Source organism: Podarcis bocagei (genome assembly GCF_964188305.1).
Source record: "Podarcis bocagei genome assembly, chromosome: 16".
NCBI classification, from domain to species: Eukaryota; Metazoa; Chordata; class Lepidosauria; order Squamata; family Lacertidae; genus Podarcis; species Podarcis bocagei.
The window spans coordinates 39410369-39432063 of record NC_138142.1 but is presented as its reverse complement, the minus strand read 5'-3'; the positions used below and the strand labels follow the sequence as shown (position 1 = coordinate 39432063).

The window sequence follows — 21695 nt, the reverse complement described above, 5'->3', positions numbered from 1 at the left end:
CCTGAAGCACCACTTTAGCTAATGGGGCCTCCTGCTGCTGCCACGCTGCCGGAGCACGATTTCTGTTCTCATCCTGAAGCAAAGTTCTTAACCTGCAGCACTATTTCTGGGTTAGCGGAGTCTGTAACCTGAAGCGTATGTAACCTGAAGCGTATGTAACCCGAGGTACCACTGTATATTTCTTCGACATAACCCACCGCGTCTTCGGCTGCGGGCCTTTGAATGCCACAAAAACAGAACCCCGAACGTGATGGGCGATTCCGCCACAGATGTCATGGGAGGCTTCAGGCGTGCAGAGAATCCAGAGCATTCCTGGCTTTTATCATCTAATCCCTGCGGCTGGAGGACCAGGCAGCAGAATGGCCTCGTCTGCCCGGGGTGTATTGATTTCTCCCCCTGCTGCTGACTTTCTATAATGGCTCAGAGGAGGCCCTCGGAGGCTAGTCAGGATTTATCACTCTGGCGCTGAGCAGGAAAGGGAGAGATCACTTGCTCCCAGGGGGAGCGGGCAGGCCTGCTGAAAGCACCAGCCCCCAAAACACTTCCACCTTCCTCTACGCTTTCCCTGCGACTCCTCAAGACGACCTGCTTATTGAGCATTCATTCTTACTTGTTTGCACAAAGCTTACGCAGTGGTTAGAGTCAGACCATGTCTGGTCTTTGTTTTTTCCCCCTTTTCGGCTTGCAGGATGTTCCCATTAGTCATTCATCCTACACTTTCATTCTGCTCCACTTTCCTAACCCCAGAAAGTCTGGCTTTCTTTTTTTTTAAAGTGCATCTGTTGGCAATATGGCAGAAGTGGGCATCCTCAGGCCCTGGAGCTGAATGTGGCCTTCCAGATTTTTCTCGGGACTCCTCCCAGCTACCCCCCCTTTCCCCAGCCCCACCTGCCCGGTTTTTCACCCTCCTTGAGCATTTCTGTCTGGCTGAATTGTTTCACTGAACTCTGATGATGCCCCTTTGCTTGCCTGGGTGGGGGATAGAGAGGGGTGTTCGATCGTAGAGACTAGCTCACTGCAGAAAGGTAAAATTAGAATACGTTGCTCCACCAACTTTTTGCCTCTGGCTCCACTCACTGCTGGGAATGTGTTACACTAAGGTGATAGAGTGCTTTTATTTGCTTCAATTACACAAACCTACATTCCCAGAGGGACGCAGGTGGCGCTGTGGGTTAAACCACAGAGCCTAGGACTTGCCGATCAGAAGGTCGGCGGTTCGAATCCCCGCGGCAGGGTGAGCTCCCGTTGCTTGGTCCCTGCTCCTACCGGCCTAGCAGTTCGAAAGCACATCAAAGTGCAAGTAGATAAATAGGTACTGCTCCGGCGGGAAGGTAAACGGCGTTTCCATGCACTGCTCTGGTTTGCCAGAAGCGGCTTTGTCATGCTGGCCACATGACCCGGAAGCTGTCTGTGGACAAATGCTGGCTCCCTCAGCCTATAGAGCAAGATGAGAGCACAACCCCAGAGTCGGTCACGACTGGACCTAATGGTCAGGGGTCCCTTTACCTTTACATTACATTTCCAGAACATGCTTGTGTGATAGCACATCCTGACCTCCTGGAGGAGACCCAAAAACACTTGACCTTCTGCAGCGGCTCACCAAGTGTTTTTCGGCAAAAGGGTTGCCGCAGCATGAAATGTCATCACTGGTCCTGTTGGGAGAATCAACACAGAAGATGCAGGACTCGGGAACAGAGAAAAGAGCTCATCAGGCTAGCCCATGAGGGCAAATGGGGCACTGTCCCATTGCGAGGAGGGAGCCGGCAATAAATCACACAGCGCAAGTTGGAGTTGCAAAACCACAATCTGCACGGGAATGTAGGGCCTAATGCGCACAGCAACTCATCTCCAGGAAGGCTTACCCTGAAGGAGTTGCTGAGACCGAAGATCCCCACAGCTAAGTCCCCTCCTCTCCAGGGTTTTTTAAAAGCAATCTGAGACTGCGCCTGCATGCTGCCAACCTCTCCTCTGCCCTTTTCACGCCTCTTCTGGTTCTGGGAGACAAACAGGGAGGGGAACTTGTGGCAGCAGGAGGGGGAGACATTGCCTGACAGTGAAGGTGGAGCATAGTCCTTGCGGCTGGCAGCCACTTTTGCAGTTGGTGTAGCATAGTGTCTAAGAAGAGTAAGCTGGGAACCAGGAAGCTGTTGGTTCAAATCTCACCAAGCAACTCTTGTTTGAGAGCCAGTGGTTAGAGAGTTGGACCTAGGAGATCAAGGTTCGAATTCCCCCCTCAGCCACTGGGTGTGACCTTGAGCCAACCATTGCCTCTCAACCCAACCTACCTCACAGGGTTGTTGTGGGGATTAAACGAGGATGGGGAGAACCATGCATGTATTCTACCTTGAGCTCCTTGGGGGAAAAGGTGGGATAGGAATGCAATAAAGAAATAAGATACAGTGGTACCTCAGGTTAAGTACTTAATTCGTTCTGGAGGTCCATACTTAACCTGAAACTGTTCTTAACCTGAAGCACCACTTTAGCTAATGGGGCCTCCTGCTGCCACCGGATCACGATTTCTGTTCTCATCCTGAAGCAAAGTTCTTAACCTGAAGCACTATTTCTGGGTTAGCGGAGTCTGTAACCTGAAGCGTATGTAACCTGAAGCGTATGTAATCCAAGGTACCACTGTATAGGATTGCCTTTCTGGGTATTTGAGGCACTGACAAAACTACGCAGAGGCCAACATGAGCCCTCAAGAGCCCCCAAGAATGAAAGAGCCCCCAGCAAATCTGAGCAAACCCTGTATGGCTTCAAACCCAGAGGCTGGAGGAGCAATCTCAAATTCTAGCACGGCTGGCTCCAGGCCCCGCGACTTTCCTTTAAGAAGCTTCATCCATCCTCCTTGCCTTTGGAAAAGATAACGCAAACGCCACTAGCTGACCCCTGTGCATAGTCCGCATGCTTTCCCTGTCAACGCTCCTGGCAGCCCACGACCAGGAGAATGCAAAGCACCCGTCCGCCCTTGGACCGTACGGGACGCGCCGTCCCGCTCCTTACAGGGGGCCCAACTGCCAGAGGGCTGCCCACAGGCCCATTGTTCCCTGGAGCCCGGAGCTTCAGCTGTTGTTGGCAGCGACAAGTATCTGATGATTTCACAGCAGCAGAGGCAAATTCCCTTGGTCAATAAGACTAGCGAGCCTTTCAAGACAGAGCGAGGGGGTAATAAAACCAGAGGCCGCTGCCTCTGCAGCGTTCCATCGCAATCCTGACGATCCGTCAAAGGGATTCTCTAGAAAGTGTCTAAGTTTATTCTTTATAGGGAACAGTGAGACGGCAACACAAAACTCCCCAGTCCTGGAAATCTCTCTCTGGAGAGCCACCAAAGTCTGTGCCTGTTCATTTTCTGGAAGTGAAGTAAGTGGGGGGTTTTCTATTTCATGATGTTTTGCATTCCTGGGAAAGATTTAAGTTGCACATGTATGTTGATAACCTGCATTTCTTTCCTAGTGAGAGTATTATTTGCGTATTGTTACCTAGCTCCTAGCTCCAGAAATTTGCAAGTCCCTTTTTTATGTCTCTCTCTGGCTGTAAGGTACCCAAGTTTTCAGTCATTATCTGGTGTTAAATAAGCCCTGGAATAGGTCAATATGGGCAGCACTTTAAAGTCCTCCTAGACAGTGAGATTTGGCTAGAAGGGGCTCTTTTAAATTTAGTGTTTAACGTATGAATTGAATGTAAAGCTGGGGGAAAGAAAAGCCCCAAGTTATAAAAAGAAGCTTGAAAAATACTTTCTGGGGTGTTGGGTGAGAGGCTTGCTACCAAAAAGTAAGCAAGCTATTGCTAAAAACATCAAGAAGTCCACACTGACAATTTTTGTCATGTCAACTCAAGGAAATAGTTCCGCACTAAGTACCCTAAACTCACAGGATATTGAATTTAGCTTTGAGATAGACTCCACCTAACATTCTTGGGCATGATGCTTCCAGGATAAAGGGCTGACTCAGACACCAAGGGCTTGTTAGGAGAAGAAAACCATTTAACAATTTTTTAATTGCTATTGTTATTTTTAATCTGTTATTTATTGCATAAGCGAACTCAAGCTGGCTCATGTACCCCTCCTCCCCATTTTATTCTAACAACTCTGTGAGGTATGCTAGGCTGAGAGGCTGTGACTGGCCCAAGGTCACCCAGTCACCTTCATGGGCGTGGAGATTTGAACCTGGGTCTCCCAGGTCCTAGTCCAACACTCTAACCACTACACAGCAGTGTAACACCAACATTAGCCAGCTTGCAACCTAGCCCTCTGACGATAATCAGGGTATCTTAAAAAACCAAATGGAGGTGTAGTCTGCATGGCTGGGTTTGGAATTTGCACCAGTGGGTCCAGTCTGCACCCTCATGTTCCATACACTGTTAGCTGTACCACTACAGAGATAACATGAAAAAGAGATATTGCATGCATTGTTTTGCTGTTCACAGCAAAATTAGTCTTGCGGCACTTCAAAGACTAGGGTCCAAGCTTACCTGTGAGTAGGCCTCACCTTGAACTTAAGGTACCACCTTTTTGTCATTTTGGCACCAAGTGATGATCTCCCTTTTCCAGCAAGCCTTTTAAGCAGAGAGATTTCCTAGTCTTGCATCTGTACTGGAATTGTTTTAAAAGATGCTTTCAGATGTTTGTATCACCTGTCTGCCTGCTGTCCTGGGTTCCTTTGGAAGAGGGGGATATGTGTTGTTGTTGTTGATGATGATGATGATGATGTTGTTACAGCTGATCAAACTGGCATAGGATTGCACTGTAACAAATTTATGATGGTATAAGGCTGCTTTCGTTAATCAGAGGGTTGGCAAAATCCCTCCGCCAGGGATAGGGAACACTTTGTGGCCCCTCCAGATGTTGCTGGACTCTCAATTTCATTGTCATTCCTGTCCACTGACTATACTGACTGGATCTGATAGAAGGTGGGAGTTCAGCAGCAGAAATAGTGGCAAGGAAACGCAAAATTCAGAGTGAATGGTCATTGGGCTACGTAATTCATGGGTAGGCAAACTAAGGCCCGGGGGCCGGATCCAGCCCAATCACCTTCTAAATCCGGCCTCAGACAGTCCGGGAATCAGCGTGTTTTTAAATGAGCAGAATGTGTCCTTTTATTTAAAATGCATCTCCGAGTTATTTGTGGAGCATAGGAATTTGTTCATTTCCCCCCCCCAAAAAAAATATAGTTTGGCCCCCAACAAGGTCTGAGGGACAATGGACCAGCCCCCTGCTGAAAAGGTTTGCTGTCCCCTGGGCTAATTTGTCAACCTGGTGCCCCGTGTACTTTGTTGGGACTCCCACCAGCCCAGCCAGGATTGCCAGGGTTCAGTCAGTGGTGATGAGAATTAAGAGTCCAACAACATCTGGAGGGCACCAGGTTAGGGAAGGCTTTGACTCACATGTCATGGGTTGTCAGGTTCTTTTGCATTTTATTAACTGTTCTCTCACTCTCTCTACACCCACGCTTCAACAATACACAGCTGCCCACGCAGGTTAACATTCCCTACCTCTGACGGAACAGATGCCATTCCACGGAATCTGATGTCCGTCAACAACATTGCGTGGGTCTAAGATGCCACAAGGCTCTTCTTTGATTTTGCACTGGAAGTATAATGAAAATACTAAAGAAATATGTTATTTACATTATGTCATTTATTTATTTATTGTAATTTATTATTTTCACAGCCAAACCCTCAACTACATAACAGATATATATATATTTCTGTGTATAAGATTAGGGGGCGTCTTATACATGGATAAATCTCCCCGCATTTTCTTAAATCTGAGTCCCCCAAAACAGGGGGCATCTTATACATGAGAAAGTCATATAGATGGAAAAATATGGGTTGTGTATGTGTATATGTATGTGTGTATGTGTATAATATAAATAAATATAAACACCTATTTATTGGTGACATTTCAGAGCCAACCAAGCTCTCAAAAATATGATAATTTTATTGGGCGCTTTTCATGGCAAAGGCCTCAATAATTTGGCTTTTTTTTTAAGGGATAAGCCCTCATAGAACAGTAGTAATATCTGTGAAACGTCAGGTTTTTTTAATCAGTCGCTTTCCGGTCAAGCCATCAGAGAAAAAGGATAATAATGCATTTTTTTAAGCCGCAGGAGGGGGAAAGTGACGAGGCCGAGGAGACTCCCTCCTATTCCTCCCCCGCCCCTCCGTGTGGGCGTGGCCGAGGCGGACACGTGAACATCTCCCCTCGGTGGGCGTGGCCCCCTGCCCAGCCCAGTCCGCCCATTGGCTCGCCCTAACAACGGCGACCGGCTGAGGGCGGGGGAGCGAAAGGGAAAGGAAGCCGCCGCCGTCCCCGCTTTAAACGCCTCCGGGCGGAAAACGCAGCCTACGCGCTCGGGTTCCGGTGCGAAGGCGGGGGGCGCGCGAGCGGCGGGACGCTCCGGAGTGGCGCACACGCGCAGAAAGCGACTGAGAGAGAAGCGACTGAGGGAAAGAAAGAGAGAGAGAGAGGGGGGGGCACATATCTCCACACACCCGCCTGACTTTTTTTAATTTTGTAACTGAATTTCGCAGCGTTTAATCCCCCCCGCCCGCGCTTTCTTCCGTCTCCGGCGGCTGAGGAGACCCGTGAGGGGACCGTAGGGCGGCCTGGGCTGAGTCTCCGCCCTTCGTCCTCCCTCGGCCGGTTGGGGGGGGGAACGAGGTTCCCTCAAAAGACAACTTTCCACACCTTTTCCCCTCAGAGCCGGCGGCGGCCCTGCGAGAGGAGCTCGGGATGGCGGCGGCGGCGGCGGACGACGACAAGGGTAAGCGGCGCTCGCCTCAGACTGAGGGCGGCCGAGGGGAGACGAGCGCCCTCCCTCTTCCCCTCAGAACTTTCTCGCGCGCTCTGGCCACGCCCCTTCCGAACGCCCCCCCTCGCGAACGCTCGAAACGGCGGCCCCCTCCCCCCTCTCAATATCACGCCACACCTGGCGCCCCTCCCCTTCGGAACGCCCGAGGGAACGGTCGCTCTCGCCACGCCCACCACCCGCCCCTCCCTCGGGATCGCTCGCGGCCACGCCCCCTCGTAGAACGGTTTCGTTGCTCCTCCCTTTTTCGGAGCTGACAACCCGGGGATCTTTCTCTTGGCCCCTCCCCTTTAAAATGGAGGGGCGGAGTTCTCTCTTGCTCCGCCCACTCTCTTGCTCCCCTACCTCTCTACCTCTTCCATCTCCCTAAGGCGGTGGTGGCCAAACTTTTTTCAAAGAGGGCCGGATTTGATGAAGTGAAGGGCCGTAAGGGCCGACCAAAGTTGTTAACCTTTTTTAAGGATTGAAGTTATTGAGGGGTTTTTTAAGGATTTTACCCCAGGAAATAAACTGCCAAAGGGGCCGGATTAGGCCCGCAAAACAGACTTTGGACAGGCCTGCCCTAAAGTTATCTGGGCATTGGTTTTTTTATTGTTAATTCTGAGCCTCTGTGGCTCCTCCCATTTGCTCTGGCCCCTCCCTCAATCTTCCCTAGCCCCTCCCCTTTAGAACCTTCGGGCTCCCTTAACTCCGCCCCAACTTCATAAAGCTCTGCCTTCCTGTGTGATCTTGTTCCGCCCCATATGAGCTACCCTAAAACCTCATCCTCTTGCCCCAGGTAGCTCCTCATCCCCACTCCTCCTGCTTTCCCCATCCTCTCTCCCAGCAGTGCTCTCCATTCCCTTTCCTGTGCCCCTCTTAATTCACTCTTCTCTCTCCTCCTTCCACCTTAGAAGTCCCCACCCCAAACTCATGGTTTCTTAGCTTGAAGGAACCACCCAGCCGTCCTGATCTATTGGGTCCCGCAGCCTTCAAGGTCTGCGTACGCCATGTGGCCTTTTCTCAAAACTTTCCTGCATGATTTTTATCTTAGTCACTTTCATTGATTTCTGCCATTGATTATCTATCGCTTAATGACAATGGTCTCCAAGTGCTTGTCAATAAAAATGGGTTAAAATAATGAAATGAGAGCTCAGTTTAAATGCCTGCTGGAAGAAAACAAAGTTTGGAAGTTCAGCAGGGAAGGGGGCCTTTCTGACCTCAACTGGAAGGGAGTTCCATAAAACTGGTTCTTGAAATTCTCTCCCTCCCTAGATCCTTCCTCTTCCTCCTCCTCCTGGCTTAAACCCTGCAGCCTTGATTCTCTGCCCCTCTTTGGGATCCTTCCGGGTACCCCTGCCCCCACAGCCCCCCCACTTTCCCATCATCCTTCTACTTTGCAGCTTTGCCTCTCTTGTGGACACATCCTTGTTTTTGCCTGTTTTGTCACCCCTTCGGCCGCAAATCTCCTTTGTTTTCACTCTTACTGGAGAAGCCGGTGTTGTGGTAACCTCTAAACACTTGTCCTCAACCCCCTGGGGCGCTTCTTAACTTCCCTTGTTCATAAAGGCTTGGCTTGGCGCCTCGAGCTTTGATGCAAGATTTAATTTGTGCCTTTAATTGGCGGCACTGAAAACTTTCCCTTTCAGACCGGCCCACGGTGATGATGAGAAGGGAGGCTGCGATGGGGAGGTGACTCCCTGCTCCGCTCTTTCAGGATTGCATTTTAGCCGAGGTCGGGGACGAGAGAGTGTTCGTGGGCGGGTGGGTTTTCTGCTCCTGGTTCAGCAACACCTTTTTCCCGGCGGTGTGCGATAAAAGATATAAAAAAAGCCATTGCAATTGTTCTCGTGACGCCGGACTAGCACTAAGTTAATATTTATCAAGCTGCTCTGTAACTGTAAGCGCCGGGAATGCGCATCAGATGTTTTTGTGATCCCGGGCCAGACCTGTTGACTTGGAAATTGCAGCGCAAACAGAAATGTTAGCAGTTGCTAATGACAGAGGGCCTGTGTCATCCCCTCATATTTGTAATTGATAGGGGTAGCCGGAGCCCACGTTAAGGCATTCCTGGCCTGGTGTCTTTGCTCCTCTCCACTAACTCGCCACTGGTGTGCTTTGTACATTATTAGCAGGTGCCGTCTCTGTTATCTGGTGCCTGGAATGCCGGGTTTTGGATAGCGGAGAGCGGCCTGATCAAATCGCCCCGCCCCCGAGCTACGGAAAGCCTGGGGGAAGTCCCGTCTCTGAGCTCGGAGGAGGGACGTGTATTTTAAAGACCACAACTTGATAGTAGAGCATCGGCTTTGCATGCAGAATGCTGCAGGTTAAACATAAGAACAGCTCCTGGATCAGGCCAAAGGATCCAGGTGCCAGTGTGAAAAACCCCAAAGCAGGATCCGGGCCCAAGAGCCCTCTCCCCTCTGGCGGCTTCCAGCAGCTGGTATTCAGACTTAATCATGCACAGCATCGTTAAACTCTGGAACTTCCTCCCACTGGAGGCAGTGATGGCTTCAAAGGAGGGTTGGGCAAATTTCATGGAGGGGGAGAGGGCTACTGAGGGCTTAACTAGCCACGATGGCTGTGCTCTGTCTCCATGCCCAGAGGCCGCAATGCTTCTGAATATCAGTGGCTGGAAACTAGAGGACTCTTGTACTCGGGTCCTGCTTGATGGTTTCCTGGAAGAGGCATCTCATTGGCCACTGTGAGAACAGGATGCAGGGCTAGGTGAGCTCCATTGGCCTGATCCAGCGCCAGGGCTCTTCTTATGCTCTTATGCTTCCAGCCATGGGGAGTTACATAACATGGTCCTTTCCTGAGCACACCTTCAGTGTGGTGCATGAGCTCCTTTCTAGGTGCTGTTTGCAATTTAGCATTGTACAGTGGTACCTCGGGTTAAGAACTTAATTTGTTCCGAAGGTCCGTTCTTAACCTGAAACTGTTCTTAACCTGAAGCACCACTTTAGCTAATGGGGCCTCCTGCTGCCGCCGTGCCACTGCTGTGCGATTTCTGTTCTTATCCTGAAGCAAAGTTCTTAACCCGAGGTACTATTTCTGGGTTAGCGGAGTCTGTAACCTGAAGCGTCTGTAACCCAAGGTACCACTGTAGTGGTAAAAGGCTCACGTGGCAGATCCTACACTGTGTGTGTGTGTGTGTGTGTGTGGATCTAGTTGTTGCCATTCCTTAAACGTTGGTTCCAACCTTACTTTCTTGCGTTTGAGATGCGAATCCCTACGCAAGTGAAAATGTCAGAAGGAAGGTGCCGGTGGCCGAGGTAGAAAACATTTTCTGAACCCACAGCTGTTCCTGACTGGGTGCACGCTTGCAGAGGTGAATGTCACTGTGCCAGTTGCTAAAGCGTTGGTCCTGGGAGACTGGGGTTCAGATCTCCAGCCAGCCAGGAAGCTCACCTTTGACCAGTTATGGTCTCCCTCTGCCTAACCAGCTGCGCTGGGTTGTTGTGAATATAATATGGGGAAGTGCAGGAAAACCAGGGGCGGGGAGTCTCAGGCAGTGCAACCCTCTAGGCCTCCTTATTGCCTTTGTAACTCTCCAGGTCTTACATACCCTCCATGGACACACCCCAGTTTTTTTACCTGGCTTATACTCTGATAGCGCTTTTTTGACTCCTGGGATGGATAGGTGTGTATGAGTTCCTGCAGACAAAAGTAAAATTCACATTCACTACTCCACCCACTTTTGTTTCTTGTCACCCACCACCATCATGTGGCCCTAGGAAGGATGCCCCAGAGGATAATTCGGCCCTCAGAGATGCTTTTGCAGGCATGGTTTGGCTGGCTGTTCCCCAGGTTCCAGGGTCTTGAAGTATGCACGTGTTTTGGGGGGTGATGTGCGGGCAAGTAGGGTCTTGTCCCCTGTGGGTCTTGATTTGGCTTCTTGCAAAGGCCAGGTGGTTGGTTTTTTTTCTGCCAGCTCTTCTCTGTGACCTTGGCTAGCTACTGCATTTGGGCAAATGTCTCCCTTGGGCATTCAATTAAAAAAAAAATGTCCGCAGTTAAGCAGGTTTATGCAGGAGATGCATTTGTTCCGGTTCCGCTGATGTGCAGAACGTGGCCTCTCGCAGGACTGGGTGGGGAAGGGCTGAAGATCAGTGGTAAAGTCACTGTAGAGCAGCTGCTGGTCAGTGTAGACAATACTGAGCTAGATGGGTCAAGGGTCTGACTGATAGAAGGCAGTCTATTTATGCTAGCTTTTCATTCACAGCCATGAGGACTGGAGTCTTGACTATTATTTTAAAGGGAAGGTCCAGAGTTCAGTGGCTGAGTGCCCGTTTGCAAACAGAAGGCCCTGGCTCAATCCCACTTAGGTCTGGGAATACCTCCTTGCCTGAAACTCTTGAGAGCTGCTGCCGACCCGTGCAAGACAGTATTGAGGTGGATCTGTATAAGTCTGCTTTGTATGTTCCAGCATACTGTGGGACCTGGAGCAGGAATAGCTTCATGCGTCTCTGTCTCCCCCACCATTTCCAGCAGCAGAAGTGGAAATACAGTGGTACCTCGGATTAAGAACTTAATTCGTTCTGGAGGTCCATTCTTAACCTGAAACTGTTCTTAACCTGAAGTACCACTTTAGCTAATGGGGCCTCCCACTGCTGCCGCCGAACGATTTCTGTTCTCATCCTGAAACAAAGTTCTTAACCCGAGGTACTATTTATGGGTTAGCGGAGTCTGTAACCTGAAGCATCTGTAACCCGAGGTACCACTGTAATTTAAGCAGCTTCACGATGAGATGGCTGGGCCTTCCTAGGTGCTGGATGGCATTTCTTAAAAGCTCCCCACTGGCAGGGAATGCACCCTCACCTTCTGCCGCGATAAGTCCACGGACTTTGATTCTGATGGATGTGACTAACCTGGAGTGATGCAATCTCAGGGCTTGGCTGGCGAGATTTCTGTGCCTTCGGCAGGTAAGTGCCTGCCACAGCCAAGCCCTGTTCCTCTGCGAGGGACGTCCCCGTGCGAAACAAAGCCTGTGACCTTAGCTCCAGAGAACCAGCAGCTCTTCTGCTGCATATCAGGGCTAGATTGTCCCAAGAGGGTGGGGGCTGAACTGAGGGACTTATCGAGAAAGGAGATTCCAGCTGAACATTAGGAAGCACTTCTGGACGGTAAGAGCTGTTCAACAGAAGGTGGTGGAGTCACAGCCCTTTCTGTTTAAATGAGCCCTTTATACAAAACCATGAGGACTATTTCTAGGGAACCAGAGGAAGCTTCCATTATACTGAGCCACACCTTTGGGCCATCTAGCTTCGTATTTCCTACTATGCTGAGAGGCAGTGGTTTTGCGGTATTTCTGATAGTGGGGGCGTCCCCAATCCTACTTGGAGGTGCCTTCAGGAACTGAGCCCTGGTGCCTTCTACATGCCAAGCAAGTGCCCTGCCACTGAGCTACCACCCTTACTCTTGGCTCCATTGGGTAGGCTCTGCTCAGCGTCTCTTTATGGAACCTGACTTTTTCTATCAGGGTACCTGTTTTGTGGAATGCCCTTCCTGCTAGGGTCTGCAAGACCTAATTGCAGGTGGTCTTCCATCCCTGAGTAAAAAATGTGGGGTTATTTACTTATTGATTACCGTATTTTTCGCTCTATAAGACGCACCAGACCACAAGACGCAACTAGTTTTTGGAGGAGGAAAGCAAGAAAAAAAATATTCTGAATCTCAGAAGCCAGAACAGCAAGAGGGATCGCTGCGCAGTGAAAGCAGCAATCCCTCTTGCTGTTCTGGCTTCTGTGATAGCTGCGCAGCCTGCATCCGCTCCATAAGACGCACACCCATTTCCTCTTACTTTTTAGGAGGGAAAAAGTGAGTCTTATAGAGCAAAAAATACGGTGTTTGTTAGATCTGGCAGTCACTCGTTACTAAAGGGTCTCCATATTTATAAACAGAAATATATTTTATTGATATTATTGCACCTTTCCTCCAGCAAGCTCAAGGCGGCAAAATTCTCCTCCCCACCCCATTTTATCCTCACAATAACCCTATGAGGTAGGTTAGGTTGAGAGTGAGCAGCGTTTGAAATCAGGTAGGTGCATTTTGCAACTGGTGCAGGCCCAGTTGTGGCCACACGGAGATCTCTGGATTCCAGGCTGGCAACTGGGAGAAGCAAAATGTCACAGAAGGATCTGAAATATTTTCTTTGAAGCTTGAGTTAGTTTTATTCTGGATTGTTTTATTTTTTTGAATGTGTTGTAAATTGATTTGAGATTTGTTCTTTAAAATATAAAGCGGTATAGAAACAATAATAATAATACTACCATTGGGGGGAACGGTGCCTAGACATTCCATTGCGGTGACTGCAACTTAGGTTTAAGGTGCCGTTTGGTGATTAGATTATATATCTGAGTTCCTACCCCTGGAGTGAATGGCTGGCCAGAGGTCACTCTGTGAGTTTCATGGGAGAGTGGGGATTGGAACCCAGATCTCTCCCTCTTCTCTCTTAGGTTCTCCTAGTCCAACACTCCTACTATACCACATTGGCTCTCCAGATAAGCACAGTATAACATTGGAACATTGATCCAAAAGCACATGCAATTCATAAAAAAAAAATACAAAACAACTTCCTGTCCTCCCCATATAGCAACTACAGGAAGCTTCGGCTGTTACCGAGACTGAAAAGCGTCCTTCCTGGATGTGCTTTAAACGACTCTGGCACTTGTAGTTAGGAAGGTTTGCCAGGTATTTCATCAGGGATTTTACTGGTGTTTGATTTGGTTTGTGTTTTAATTCACTTGATGGACCATTCAGTCGCCAAGAGGATGGCTTATAAGCGCCAATATGTCTGTGGTTGTGCCGCTGAGGTATACCTGTGTGTGTGTGGTAGTTGAATATTGTTCAGTGGCTCGGGGAGCCTGCCCCATCAGTCTTTTTTCAGGCCAGGTTGAGCGTCCGTCAATGCGTTTTTACTGATGAGTAAGATTGGCAATTGCAAGGAACTTAATTCAGCAGTGCAGTTAAAACAATATTCCCCATTAAAGCAAGCCCAGGGGAAAGAGTGATGGAGGTTTAAAAGAGCAGTTGAAGTTATTGCCCCTGCCCACCACTGGAATCTCTGCCCTTTTCTGTTTAATAATAAATATATGTACTGTATATATGTTGTGCAATTTTCCAGGGTTGGTATCAGCCTGCGGCATCCTTGGGGACAGAGGCAGGGCTTCAGTGCTTTGGCAAAGTGTAGGCAGGCAGGTAGACTGCCAGCTTCTCTTCTACCACGTGGGCCTGGGACGTAAGAGGAGCCTGCTGGATCTGGCCAAAGGCCCGCCGAGTCCAGCATCCTGTTCTCATAGCGGCCAACCAGATGCCTCTTCCAAGAAACCAGCAAGCAACCAAAATGGTCAGAGGCCTGGAAACGATGCCTTATGAGGAACGGCTAAGGGAGCTGGGCATGTTTAGCCTGGAGAAGAGGAGGTTAAGGGGTGATATGATAGCCATGTTCAAATATATAAAAGGATGTCATATAGAGGAGGGAGAAAGGTTGTTTTCTGCTGCTCCAGAGAAGCGGACATGGAGCAATGGATCCAAACTACAAGAAAGAAGATTCCACCTAAACATTAGGAAGAACTTCCTGACAGTAAGAGCTGTTCGACAGTGGAATTTGCTGCCAAGGAGTGTGGTGGAGTCTCCTCCTTTGGAGGTCTTTAAGGAGAGGCTTGACAACCATATGTCAGGAGTGCTCTGATGGTGTTTCCTGCTTGGCAGGGGGTTGGACTCGATGGCCCTTGTGGTCTCTCCCAACTCTATGATTCTAGGATCTGAGCACAATAGCGCTTTCCCTCCTGCGGTTTACAGTGTTGTTTACAGTGGTGTTGGGCTATGTCGCTGCCTCCAACCGCGGAGGCAGAGCATAGCCACCGTGGCTAGTAGCCATCTCCTCCGTGAATGTGGCTAACCCTCTCTTAAAGCCATCCTACTTGGTGGCTATCACTGCCTCCTGATGGAAGGAGTTCCATAGTTTAACTGTGTCTCTGTGGGAGTCTATTGTATTTAATTATGAGGTATCAGAGTTTTGATGGGGTATCAGAGAAAAGCAATGACAAACCTAGACAGCATCTTAAAAAGCAGAGACATCACCTTGCTGACAAAGGTCCATATAGGTAAAGCTGTGGTTTCCCCGGTAGTGATGTATAGAAGTGAGAGCTGGACCATAAAGAAGGCTGATTGCTGAAGAATTGATGCTTTTGAATGATGGTGCTGGAGGAGACTCTTGAGAGTCCCATGGACTGCAAGAAGATCAAACCTATCCATTCTGAAGGAAATCAGCCCTGAGTGCTCCCAGGAAGGACAGATCCTGAAGCTGAGGCTGCAGTACTTTGGCCACCTCATGAGAAGAGAAGACTCCCTGGAAAAGACCCTGATGTTGGGAAAGATGGAGGGCACAAGGAGAAGGGGACGACAGAGGACGAGATGGTTGGACCGTGTTCTCGAAGCTACCAGCATGAGTTTGACCAAACTGCTGGAGGCAGTGGAAGACAGGCGTGCTCTGGTCCATGGGGTCACAAAGAGTCGGACACAACTAAACAACAACAACAACAATCAGAGTTTTTAGGGGGCTAACCAGGCTGGGATAGCTGGGATAGCAGGATTGTTGGTTTCTGAATGTCTGATGTAGATTTTCAATTTCGTTGTTCTGTATGGGACAATGACAATTAAGATGATCGTATTGTATCTTGTTGCTATCGGGGCTCATACCAACGGGAGCCGCTTCACCCCATTATTGGTTGTATGGCTTCAAAAATGGCTTCAACCTTGCAATAAAAGCATAAAGTGGATGCAGGAGGCCCAATGGTCAGAGTCACTAAAGGAGTCATATCGGTCAGGTGATCAGTAGAGGTGATGTCGTAAGCCATAGCACATGGCCTTTCACGATTTACATCCAGTCAGCCTTCACGATCCAATCATGGTCGCCAAGGAGTAGAAGAACTGTAGAATCTTAGAGTTGGAAAGTACCCCAAAGGTCATCTAGTCAAAGCCATGGCGATACAGGAATCGCAGCTAACGAATCCCCAAATGGATTTAAACCTCTGTTTAAAAAGCTTCCAGAAAGGAGAGTCTGCCACCTTTCCAGGTAGTTTGTTCCACCGTCAAAAGAACTCAGAAACTTTGCCAGCTGAATCCGTTGGTTTGGGTCCTAACCTTCAAGGGTGCAAAGAAGAGGGGCTATGAACAGAGAAGACTTTCGGTAACTCAAAGAGGGGTGTGTGTAAAAGAGTTTGCATGGAGCAGATTAAATTCATTCCGTGAAGAACCTCCATGCGGAGGTGAGCAAATAAGCATGAATGAACTGGTGTTTACAAATGGCTGAAACACGTGGCTGTCTGTCTGTTGAATGTGTTGTTTGGAACATACGGTACTTCCTTGAATGTCGTCATCCTCTCTCTCTCCCCCCCTCCTTTTCGAAGCAAACCTCTTGCAACCTCTCCACGCTCCCTTCCATGTGATTCTGGCGCTGAGGGAGGAAGCCCCATTGAACCCAACAGACCTTCCTCTTGCCGCAACAGGCTATATAGGGTTGAGCTGCCAAGCTTCTGTCCTCCTCCTGGCAACACCTGAGCTGGGTTTTTTTTTTTTAAAAAAAAACCTCTAAGACTTCCATGCCAGGATGTTGGTAGCTGCCTTCAGTTTGGCGTTCTGTCTCACCGTATTCGCGTTTCAAGCTCCTGCTGTATTTGGTTTCCGTGAGCCTCGAGCCGCAATATTAATTTTCTGGTAGTAGGAAGATGAGAACGTACGAAGCTGCTTCCCCACCGGGTTGGATCGTCCGCCTGTCTAACTCCACGTTTTCTGAAGTGGCTCTCCAAGGTTTGGGGCAGGGTGCCGCCCCCACTACTACCTGGCGATGTCCGTGGGGATTGAGCCTGCGACCCATTTCGTTGAAGGTGGGTCCTCTGCCCCTGAGTTTACAGCTTTCACTGGGGTTACTTGAGACCTTGAGTCCCTGACTGGGACCAGAAAGCCCAGGAACACGCCTTAAGATCTCGGTCTTTGTAGTTCTGAGTAAAAAAGCTGATTGAAAGGAGCGTAGAGAGTTTCCTTCTGCTGACTCAGACCCACGGGTATGTCTAGCTCAGTGTTGCCTACACGAGCAGGCAGCTGCTCTCCAGGATTTCAAGCAGGTGTCCAAACCAGCAGGGACTGAATGTGGGTCCCACCTCCTCATGCGAAGCAGATTCTCTGTCACTGAGCTGTGGCTCTTCACCTAAAAATGAAGCCGGATTCTAGTCCTCGTGAATTAAAGGCTGATTTTGTAGGAGCATTGGAAGCTGAGCTTGCGACCTTCCCTAAGAAGAGACTGTCTCTGGTGACTTGGAGAAATGAGACCCAGCTCCTCCAATCCCCTTTTCTTTTTGCTATGCAGTGGAAGGTGGGGGTTGCCACAAACCTGGAGAGGAATGAGCCCAGAATACCACCCGCTCCTTTCTCCCTGAAAGCAGCTACAGCTATAGGTATCTTCCAGACGCCATCTAGATCTTCCTAGATTGCATCTTCCCTTGCCATCCCTGAGGATTGATTGATTGTATTAATGTCCCACCTTTTTGTCCATGGAGCTCAAGGCAGCTTTCACGGTTCTCCCTCCACCCTCATTTAATCTCCACAACAACCCCGCGAGATAGGTTAGGCTGAGAAAGACAGTGGCTGGTCGTAGGTCATGCCCAGTGGGCTTCATGGCAGAGCGGGGATTCAAACCCTAGTCTCCCAGGTCCTAGTCCCGCACTCAAACCACTACGCAACCCCTGGATCCTTGGCCACGCTAGTTCCCGGGGCTGCTGGGAGTCCAGAACATATGGAAGGCCCCGCATCACCTACCTGAGTCCTAGTTCTCCCTCCTCGGCAGTGTTAGAAACTCAGATATATAAGATTGGCGCCAAATGGCTCCTTAAACCAGGGTTGCAGTCGCCAAAACGGAATGCCTAGTTGCCATTTCGGGCCAGACGGCTCAGAAGTCGTATTTTTCAGTGCGGCTTTTTGGTTTTCTGAAATTCATTCTAACTTAAGGTTACCAGATTTTTTTTCAATGAATCCGGGGGCACTTTTCAACTTCAGTAGGAATGATAGGATTTTGTCAGGGGACTGGTTTGTAAATCCGGGGACTGTCCCTGGGAAACGGGGATGTCTGGTAACCTTATTCTAACTGTGCAGGTAAAAGATAATGTATAGAATTCTACAGGATGCGTTGCTCATGTGTGAATACAGTCCAGATCCAACGGTCCCCAGGTATGCACCTCCAGATGGTGGAGATGCCAGGTGCTATCCTGGCCATCGGGCATCTTCACTTGGTTGCAAATGGCCGGTAAAGGTAAAGGGACCCCTGACCATTAGGTCCAGTCGTGACTGACTCTGGGGTTGCAGGGCACATCTCGCTTTATTGGCCGAGGGAGCCGGCGTACAGCTTCCGGGTCATGTGGCCAGCAGGACTAAGCCGCTTCTGGCGAACCAGAGCAGTGCACGGAAACTCCGTTTACCTTCCCGCCGGAGCAGTACCTATTTATCTACTTGCACTTGACGTGCTTTCGAACTGCTAGGTTGGCAGGAGCTGGGATCGAGCAACGGGAGCTCACCCTGTCATGGGGATTCGAACCGCCAACCTTCCGATCGGCAAGTGCTAGGCTCTGTGGTTTAACCCACAGCGCCACCCACTTCCCAAGTGGCTGGTAGCCCAGTGCAAAATGCGCCTGGAGAATTGTGAGCGCTGCTTCTTGATCAGTGAGCTTGATCAGCAGAATTCCCCCCCCCATCTGCTGTGATCTGGCAGAGAGGTTTTTTTTGGGAATTCTGTGCATGTGCTTGTAAAGGAGAGAGCGGAGACTCGTAGTCCTCCTGAGCTGGAGAAATGGTTGCCTTATGGGAGCGGCCTCCTCTGTGCTCAGGAATGTGGGAAAGGGTGCGTCAGGCGACCTCCTTCCCCATGCCAAGAGGATGCTGAGAAGAGGGTGAAGCAAACTGAGGCAGGGAAACCATCCAGCTTTGCAGCTAAGCCCACAAGGAGTTGTTGGTCCTCCCGAAGTCTTATAAACAGGGGCGGGGGCAGCGAACTTCCCCGGCACTTTGTTTTCCTACAGGAAAGCTTCCACAAAAGCAACAGTGAATCTGTGCTAATGTCTATTGCAAATAAATATGCAGGTTGGCAATTTCAAAAGGTCTTTAGCTTTGCTTCCTAAATATGTTTCCTAAGAATGAAAACACTGTGGAGGTTTGCGTGGGAAGTCACGAAACAATGTGACTATTAAATTTGAAGTTGGAAATTCAATAAAATTACATTGTATATATACAGATAGGTAGCCGTGTTGGTCTGCCATAGTCAAAATAAAAAAATTCCTTCCAATTCCTTGGTATGAGCTTTCGTGTGCATGCACACTTCTTCAGATACATACGAAAGCTCATACCAAGAACTAACTTAGTTGGTCTTTAAGGTGCTACTGGAAGGAATTTTTTTATTTTTATTGTATATATAAAAACACAGCTAAATATGTTACCTCAATACTGAGCTGGGTTCAAGGTCTTTGTACAGTGGTACCTTGGTTCTCAAACGCCTTGGTACTCAAACAACTTGGAACCCAAACACTGCAAACCCGGAAGTAATTGTTCCACTTTGTGAACTTTTTTCAAAAGCTTGAACGTGCTCCATTTTGACTGTTATGCTTCCGTTTTGAGTGTTACGCTGAGGTCTGTCTGTTTTTGCTATTTTGCCTTTTCGTTTTTGCGGCGCCTTTTTCGTTTTTGCGACTGCGTGGAACCCAGTCCAGTTTCTGATGATTGCTTGATTGTGTGACTGAAGTACTTTGTTTATTGCTTTCATTTTATGGAGCAATAGTCTCATTAGATAGTAAAATTAATGTTAATTGCTCTTTTAGGGGTTGTTTTTAAAAGGCTGGAACGGTTTAATCCATTTGCATTACTTTCTATGGGAAAGCACACCTTGGTTTTGGAATGCTTTGGTTTTGGAACGGACTTCCGGAACGGATTAAGTTTGAGAACCAAGGTACCACTGTATTAATTTGCCAAACCTTGACCAGCTAAGGTCCAGGGGTGGCCTAAACCCTTCTATCCCAGCTTGACCTCTGAGATCAGGAACGGACAACTCCTAAGAGGCTGCAATCTACTCACAGAATAAAAACTGGCCGTGATCTACCCCTTTTTTGGGGGGGGGGTTCAGGTCAAAGTTGTTGAGGCTTTTTTAGGGAGAAAGGGGGAAAGTCGCTCACCAAAAAGGAAAGGTAGCCAGCGATCGACCGCGATCTACGAAAACCTCCTGGGGATCTACCAGTAGATCACGGTCGACCTGTTGGAGATCCCTGCCTGAGATCATCTGCAGGAGCATTCGGTCATTCCCTCAGTTGGCGAGGCTCGCTTGACAGCAGCAAGAAACTGAGCCTTCGGTGTCTTTGGCTCTGTCCTGTGGAACGCTCTGCCACTAGACATTTGGCAGATGCCTTCTGCGTCAACATTTTAAACTCCTGCTGAAAGCTTTTCTGTCAGGCTTGTGCAGGCAGTTAAGAGCACGTCCTTCCACAATGGCAAATTGACGTTTTAAGACTTCCCATAATAGGCATCTGCTTGGCTTCTGCGGGACACAGGGTGCTAAACTTTGGCTTGATCCAGAAAGGATACTTTTTGTAAGACCTCCCTCACCCCGCAGAGGTGAGTCTGGCACCTTCATCATATGGAGAAGGTTGACTGTTGAAGACAGACTCACCTCTTTGCCCTGGCTTTTGACATTTGAGGTGCATAGTTTTAAGTCCCACCTTATTTCTGTGATTGTAAACTAAGCTGTTTTCAATCTTTTAATGGTTGTAAGCTGCCCTGGACCTTGGTGCAAAGGGTGGGAAATTTTTTTTTTTTTTAAATAAATTATTATTGTTATCATTATTACTATTTTATTTTATGCCTGCAAGTTCTTTCCCCTTTTGGGGTTTACCGTCAATAACGCCACCTTGAATTTCTGTTTTACAATTGTAAGATGACCAACTTCTCCCCTCTTCCTTTTTGTGATACATAGTTTGGGCTATTTTGGACACACACACAAGCCCCGACTCTTGGGTATATGCGTCACTTGTTCTAAGTATGACACAGATAATAAGTGTCATTGAGTAGTGATTTGGAGGTGGGGGAGGGGCATGGAGGGGGAAAAATTCACTCTGCTCTTGCTGCCTCCTCCGCCCTGTATGGTGTCATGAAACGTGACTTATGAATCGTAGCAACAGGCAGAGTTATATGGAATTGTATCAGCGTAACTGCTTTTTTTTTATTTTGGTGATGAGTTTAAGGCAGCTGGAATTGTGCATATATGCCTCCTTGCACCCTGGAAAATCTTACTCGATGGAAAGAAATGCTTGTGCTTTAAAATTCTCTTTGCATGTGTGTGAAACCTGCAGGATTGCTGATGAGAAACTGCACGTATTTCTTTATTGCAGTAGACGGCCACATCACCCCTTTCTTGCTTGCCCCTACAAGGAATGCTGGCGGTGAAAGCCAGAGGTCCCTAAATTTTTTCGGGGCCACACACACCCTAAAAAGCATTCTTCCGAGCAGCAATTTGCATGACCCACAATGGAAGATAACAACACAACAAAATTCAAAACAGAAACGCTTATTTGCACGTTTATTCAAAATCCAGTTAAAATATTTAATTTACTTACCGTACTTTTCCGTGTATAAAACTAGGGGTTTTTTTTTCTTTAAAATTATGTGAAAAACTGTGGGTCGTCTTATACATGGGGCAATCTCTCCCTATTTTCTTACATGGGAGTCCCTAAAAATAGGGGGCGTCTTATACACGAAAAAATACGGTAATTCAGCAGAATGGATAAATGGTTCCAATGGTGCCTGCTTTTCAAAGTCTAATAATAATAATAATAATAATAATAATAATAATAATAATAATAATAGTAATAATAATAA

At 48.5% G+C, this 21695-nt stretch overlaps 2 protein-coding genes across 4 annotated transcripts in view; one reads left to right on the top strand and one right to left on the bottom strand.

Moving 5' to 3' along the window:
• The window catches only part of VPS45 (vacuolar protein sorting 45 homolog), a 60386-nt gene extending 54805 nt beyond the window's left edge, over nt 1-5581 (bottom strand). Inside the window, exons 1-3 of the mRNA XM_081173618.1 lie at nt 5488-5581; nt 4485-4653; nt 1555-1652 (exon numbers count right to left, since the gene is read on the bottom strand). The gene's annotated coding sequence lies outside the window, so the exon portion shown is untranslated. The remainder of the gene's footprint in view (nt 1-1554; nt 1653-4484; nt 4654-5487) is intronic.
• The window catches only part of OTUD7B (OTU deubiquitinase 7B), a 50511-nt gene continuing 32063 nt past the window's right edge, over nt 3248-21695 (top strand). The window contains exon 1 of one of the 3 annotated variants that reach the window (XM_081173512.1): nt 3248-3357. Coding sequence is in view for 1 of the 3 variants with exons in the window: in XM_081173510.1 (XP_081029636.1) it covers nt 16517-16675 (159 nt within the window). In the remaining 2 variants the exon portion in view is untranslated. Of the gene's footprint in view, nt 3358-6249; nt 6762-15369; nt 16676-21695 lie in introns of those variants that run through there. The other 2 variants (XM_081173511.1, XM_081173510.1) reach the window with 2 other exon arrangements.